This window comes from Rhinichthys klamathensis, unplaced genomic scaffold (assembly GCF_029890125.1).
Source record: "Rhinichthys klamathensis goyatoka isolate OS25496 unplaced genomic scaffold, OSU_Roscu_1.1 h1tg000297l_1, whole genome shotgun sequence".
Lineage (NCBI taxonomy): Eukaryota > Metazoa > Chordata > Actinopteri > Cypriniformes > Leuciscidae > Rhinichthys > Rhinichthys klamathensis.
The window spans coordinates 326,286-333,395 of NW_026606816.1; the positions used below are offsets into that span (position 1 = coordinate 326,286).

A 7,110-nucleotide genomic window follows, 5' to 3' on the forward strand; every position below is an offset into this window, starting at 1 on the left:
ACCCAGACCCGGAGCTGATGCCCGCCACGGACCAAGAGCCTGAGCCGATGCCCACTACAGAGTCAATTCCTGTAGCCATGTCTGTCACCTGAGCCAATTCAGTCTGAGCAGTCTGAGCAGGTGTGTGAGCTGATTCCTGTATCAATTCCAGTGGGAATATTAATAGAATATGAAAGCACGGAATGGAGCCCTGTCCATACTCCCGACGCTGCTGTGGATATGATGAACTTGAACCCTTGTGGGATTAAGGAATATGAAGAGATTATTTCCAAACCTGCTCCCACCTAGCCTCCCACTTTTACCTCCTCTGTCTATGCCATCCAGTTCTTCAGCCTTGTCTTTGCTGGCTCCTTTCAGCCCCTCGGATCCTCCCTCATTCACATCACCTAGAAATTCGGATCTGCCTGGGGCTTCCAGTTCGCAAGCTCCACCAAAAGATGACGTTCCCCTGGCTTTACCTCAAGCCTTTGAGCCGGTCACTCCACCTCGGCCCATCGACCAGTCGGCTCCACCTTGGCCCCTCTCCCCCTCGGCTCCACCTGGGACCGTCATCCTTATGGCTTCACCGGGCCTCCTCTCCCCTCCGGCTCTGCCTTGGTTAGTCTTTTCTCTTAATCCAGGGGTCTCCCATCCTGCAAAGATTAGCTCCAACCCCACATAAACACACCTGCTAATCAAGGTTTTACTAGGCAAATTAGAAACTTCTAGGCAAGTGGGTTGAGGCAAGTTGGAGCTAGACTGTGTAGGACAGTGGCCCTCCAGAAGCAGCATTGGACACCCCTGTTTTAATCTAAGCATTAGCTTTAATCAAAGCTATCAAAGGACAGATCATAGTTTATGAGGACAAATTGTGGTCAGAATTCAATTTTGACTAAATTACTTATTCTATTTTGCCTTTGCATAACAGTCTAATAATATTTCGAGGCTCCTTTCTGGAAATTTTTTCCAGGGACATAAATTGGTGGTAGGCCTATACTTGAAATGTGAAAATATATAATTTTGAATGGAATAGAAGGCAATGGACTGGACTTATTGCTCTAACAGTAATGCACTTGCCTGCTGTTTGTAAGTACAGATGCTGTCTTGCATGGGCAGAATGTAAGAGTAAACAAGCTTTATTAGATTCGCTAATCCACTATATTGTATTAATCAGATTGATCGGGTCTATGAATATGTAACTAGTGGGTGGATTTGAGAGGATGTATTGTTGAATGGGGTGGTCGCTGTGCTTTCTGTACGTATAAAACTGAGTCATGTCAGTGACAAGGACCAGGGGGCTAAACTGACAAGCATCCTCACACAGAATCTATCCAACTGGGGACTGACAAACATGAACAATCAAACAATCCAATACTGCTTTCCAAACAACAATTTGTCTTGTACCAGAAGTATCCGACCTGAAGCAGAGTACATTGTTGTGTACATTTTCATCGCTGTAACATCAGTGTTTACCGTGTTTCTGAACCTGTTGGTGATCATCTCCATCTCGCACTTCAAGCAGCTCCACACTCCCACCAATGTGCTGATCTTCTCTCTGGCAGTGGCTGATCTGATCGCAGGACTGATTCTCATGCCAGTGCAGGGAATGAAACTGATTGAGCCATGCTGGTACTTTGGAGAAATATTTTGCTCAATATTTCCTCTTATTCTTTATGTGGTCGTCGTGGCATCTCTTGGTAATATGATTATTATATCTGTGGATCGATACATTGCTGTGAATGACCCTTTGCGATATCCAATAAGAGTCAATAATAACAGAGCTGTTGTTGCTATTGTTGTAAACTGGTTATTCTCCTTCTTTTATTCGTTTTATCTGTTGTATGAGTTTTTACTGTATCCAGAGAGGAACCACACATGTATTGGAGAATGCATACTTGTTGTTACATTGGAAAATCTTCTAATAGATGCTTTTGTTTGTTTAGCGGCACCTTGTTGCATAATTATTCCTTTATATGTGAAAATCTGCTTTGTAGCAAAACGGCAAGCTAAGCATTTAAATTCAGTCACAGACAAAAAGGCCAAATCAGAGAAAAAGGCTGCAAGAACCTTAGGGATTGTAGTACTTGTTTATCTTCTTTTTTGGACACCGTACTACATAGTTACTCTTTCTTTTGGGCATGACGAAAATGACACTCTCATAATTAACGTAATGTATTGGATGTTATGCATGAATTCCTGCATGAATCCACTTATATATGCAATGTTTTATCAATGGTTTAGAGTGTCAGCAAAATACATTTTGACACTGAAAATATGTGAACCTTCATCAGAATACTTCAATCTGTTCCCAGAAGAGAAATGATCACTTACACTCTTATGAAGCACAAAAATGTAATTTCCATCTGTCTATGAATGGAATAGTTTGGGTTCTTGTGTTAAGGACTTCCTTATCAAACATTAGATGACACCAGAATCTGTGCAACACCTATGTTTGTGAATAGTTTAAATATTTTGCCTATAATGTATGTATATTGAGAACATGTACATGTGTGAGTAACAAGGAGTAACATTTTTGCTCTCTTGAAGGCTTTAAAATGACTAAATCAACAACAACATTATCTTTAAATACAAAGTCATCTTTTTATAAGAAAACAAGACAATGCTAAATACATTTGTGGGACAAACTATAAAACAGCAGCTGTAAGTGAATAATAAGGCCTGTGATATGTAATTTTTCATAATATATTTATAAGGCTGTTCATGTCTCCCAATAGTGCCTGTTTATTCACACAAAGTGTTTATTATTGAATATGGAGCCCTCTTCCATTTGACTGTCGGGAACTGATGAGGTCAGATTATCTGTAATCGAACAAATGGCATTTTGCAAACTGTCAGTTGTAAGAGATAGGCTATCTCAGTTTTAATGTGTTTAAAATATGCTGGAATGTATGATGATCAGCAAACCACACTTAAACATGGGTCAGAAATAAAGGAATCAACTAAACACTTCATATGGCATCCATTTTCTAACATTCTCATATTGTTAAGCATGTTACATTTTTTAAATTGTGGCCGCAATGTTTTCTGTTGTAATGGGCTGAAATAAATATGTTCAGATATGTGTTTGTGTGATATGTTTGAGTAAAAACAAATATAGTGTAAAATTCTTTGCCCCGTGTCTGAATTCTGGATTCGTCCATGTTGTATATGGTCATACTGTATTTCATAATGGTAGGCAAAGCAAGGCAAGTTTATTTATATATATATTAAATGTCATGCACAATGGTAATACTGCACTGTTTACATTTGAATTATTAAAGATATAGATTTTTTTAAAACTATACTAATCTTTAAAAAACGGGTTTAAACAATGACACTTAGCACAAAAAGAAAAACATATAACAATGGTCTTGTCACAAAGTAAAAACCAACCCAGATTCATCCCTAATCATAACACCACCTTTAAAAAATCAGGTAATTTTTAAATGAATGAATAAATTGATTGAAGCATGTATATATAGCTCTTCTAGATATTACTGTACACTCAAAGCATCAGGGGTCTCTCTTCTCAACCTCCACATCATATTTATCTGTAACTGAAGTGCATATTCAACAGTGACCTGAGAGTCTGGACATAAACATCATCATCATCATCATCATCATCATCATCAAATTATGATTTGTCTTTATCCTTTAACCAACACCGACATGAGATTTTTGTTTCTTTTTCTACCTCTGGTTTGCTCACTGGAGGAATAAAGGATTAAAGAATTATGGAATAACTTTCTAGTGACTCCCTGATGAACATACTATCTCTAATCTTATCTGACAAAATTAGTACTTTAATATCGCATTAATGATTAATCAGTAATGACTGATACTTTCTGTTGCATTTACAAAAATATATTTATACAACAATACTATATTAGCAGTAGCCTACCTTCTCTATACAACTGTCCTTTCTATCACATTCTCTTTCTTTCTCTCAAATATTCTTGCTCTGTTTCTCATCCCGGCCCAAAAAAGCTTGTTTCTGCCATGGAATAAAAAACACAAAAGGCAATTGTGACTTTTTATCTCACAATTCAGACTTGTGTGATGTAAACATGCAATTGTAAGAAATAAAGTATAAACAATTCTCAAAACCCAGAACAAAACCTATGGCGTTTCTTTAGTCTCAAATCTTGCCCACATAAAAATCAGGCGTGTGCACATGATACGGGCGTGCAACTTTAATGGCTTTATCAGATTATTCCAGAGATTATGCCCATTTCAGTATGTTTGGGATTTTAACACACCTTTGAACATTACAGATGCTTTAACGGGAGCAAAACCACAGGCATGGATGCTGCAAATAGGCTAATCCTGTCATGTTTCTCTATAACAATAATAATAATGATCTTTCATTTATATAGCGCCTTTCCAGGTCTCAAGGATGCTTTACAATAAACAAGCGACAATAAAGGCAATGGACAAAGACAGCAGACAAAACAACAGTAGATGAACGTGCAAGTAATAGAATACAATCAGATTTTTTTTTTAAAGCGGAAAAAAAAGCAATACAACTTAAGAATTATGGAATTCAGAAAATAAGTGAGTTTTGAGCATGGATTTGAATTCAGAAATAGTGTTAACAGAACAGAGTGATCGGGGGAGAGAGTTCCACATTTTAGGTTGTGGCGAAGCAGGAAACAGACGATACAGAGGAGGTTATAGTCTAGGTGGAACCTGCCCCAAAAACACCGACTACGCCACCCTGGAATTTCACCCAGAGAATGATTTTCTTTACTTCCTAATTGCAATATTACTCATATGCTTACGGACACACAGGTAGGTATACAATTCAGCCAGAGACGAGGTTCAATTTGTTAGAAGGGACAACAAACTTTATTTCAATAATTTAAAAACAATTTAAAACACGTTCATACTTTAGGAAGGGGGACAGAGGGACAAATTATACTTGTTGCTGAGGCTTACCAGTGGAGGAGAAGGAAGTCACTAAGGCAGGAAGGAATCCCAGGAAAAGTTACCCACGTGAACACACACAAACTCTACAAAACACAACAGTGAACACAGCAAAGAAAACAGGGTAGACAACACAGCACACCGGAAGGGAACACCACCCGGACACCAACACCACCACCTTCGGCTCTCAGCAACTGGAACACAAACACACACGATCAAAAAAGGGGATTCACTCAACAAAAAGAAAATCAATATAATATTTAAATAAAAAGAACAAACTGAAATAGTCTTAAGTCACAAAATAAACCGGCTGCCAGAACTAGCAATGGTTCCAGAAAGGCAGTACAAAAAAAAACAAAAAAAAAAATTCTAAGAAGACACTTCTCAATAAACCAAGAAAATAAATTATAATAATAATAACAAGTATGATTAAAGTACAATGAGACTTGGCCAACTAATCCAGTAATAAGACAGAATCAGACAAAATATAAATACATTAACTGGGTGAGTTTATCTAATAAGATAAACTAAAGTCACTGATAAAGAAACAAACAAACAAACAAACAAACAAAAATACAAATTTTAACTAAACTGAAAACGAAATAATGAAAAAGGAGAAGAATCTTAACCAAATTATAACCATAAAGAGTCAACCCCTCCAGCTGCGTTCCAACAGTTTAAAATACTGGCCGTGATTGCACCGTGGCCGTGAAGGCAGAACAGGCAGACAGTGATCAGTAGAGTTGCTTGTATAAATATTTTATTATTATTATTCCAAAACGTGCACAATCACATTAGAAAACAGCTGTCCAGGGCGGGCATACCGCAATCAAGTAGAATTGGTGGTACAATGTTCGAAATACACGTTAGACAAACAATAATCCAGGCAAAACAGCAGCTAGTGAATGAATGCTCTGCGGCTGAAGAGAATCTCCAGTTGAACCAGCCCGGTTCCTGTTATTTATAAAAAAAAAATAGTTAAGATAAAACCAGATAAAACAAATAAATCCTTCACCATGTAGCCTACATACCGATCAAGCAGCGTTTTGTGTCAACCCAGGAAGAGGCAGCTCAAAGGGTATAAACAGTACAGGTAGCTTTTGGTAACATCCACTTTTAAATGCGTTGAACGACGGGGTGGAGGACTAGCCCGCCAACTGGAGATCTAAGAGCGTTCAATACATAGTAAACATAACAGCAGCTGATAATAGTGGAATAAGTGCAGAGACAACAAAGAAGCTACTTTACCTGTAGCGCAGCAGCCAAACAACACGGGAGCGAGTGACCCGGAAGTATGACGCACTTCCGTCACCAGCAAGCAAGAGGGCAGTCAGGAGGGCTACTACCCGTATTTATGGGTGGGGCCTGTGGCAGTGATTGGCCAAAAGAATGTCCAGTAGTTACGAGTTAAACTCATACTGCTACAATCTACCCCACCTTTTGAATCGTCGCCCCGGCGATGGATAAGTAAACCCAAAAATACCACCACTTAGACACATCCGCGGACATACCCGGCCAATAACAACGCTGGCTTAGGAGCTCTAACGTCCTTTCTATACCCTGATGGCCATGCTCCTGGTGGACCTTAGTCAGCACCTCTTCTTTAAGGGAAGCAGGCACCACCACCTGCAAGACTATTTCCGTGCCGTCCGGGCGGAACACCTGGCGATACAGGACACCACTCCTCTCAACCAACCTGTCCCACTGTCGAAGTACCACCAATGCAGGCCGGGACGGCCTTTGACGCTCTTCAAAGTTGGGACGCTGCTCACGTCTCCAAAACACTAAGATCTCCTGTATAACCGGATCAGCCTGCTGGAGGGTACAGATATCAAAAGTTGTGAGATGAGGCAGGGCCTGCTGTAAAGGCTTGGGGAGTGGTGTACCAGGAAGCATAGCTTCCATATTTGTTGGGACAGGGGGATACTGGCGGGATAGAACATCCGCATTCTTGTTACTACTGTTTGAGCGATACTTTACCTCAAAATCAAATGATGCAAGCTGGGCTGCCCAGCGTTGCTCAGTTGCACCAAGTTTAGCAGATGACAAGTGGCTAAGAGGATTATTGTCAGTAAAGACCACACATTTATGGCCCAGCAGATTCTCCTGGAATTTCTCCGTCATGGCCCACTAGTTTCATTGAACTGTAGTTCACCATGTTGCACTCAGTGGGCCTCAAACCCCGGCTAGCGTAGCCTATGGGTC

The 7,110-nt window shown here is 39.7% G+C and overlaps 1 protein-coding gene across 1 annotated transcript; it reads left to right on the forward strand.

The window, feature by feature from the left end:
* Positions 1–253: 253 nt before the first annotated feature.
* On the forward strand, positions 254–2,521 carry LOC130103791 (trace amine-associated receptor 13c-like). The gene is made up of 2 exons (XM_056270116.1): positions 254–597; positions 1,261–2,521. Exons 1-2 carry the CDS (start codon positions 254–256, stop codon positions 2,300–2,302), a joined length of 1,386 nt encoding a protein of 461 aa, XP_056126091.1. The 3' UTR covers positions 2,303–2,521.
* Positions 2,522–7,110: the final 4,589 nt, after the last annotated feature.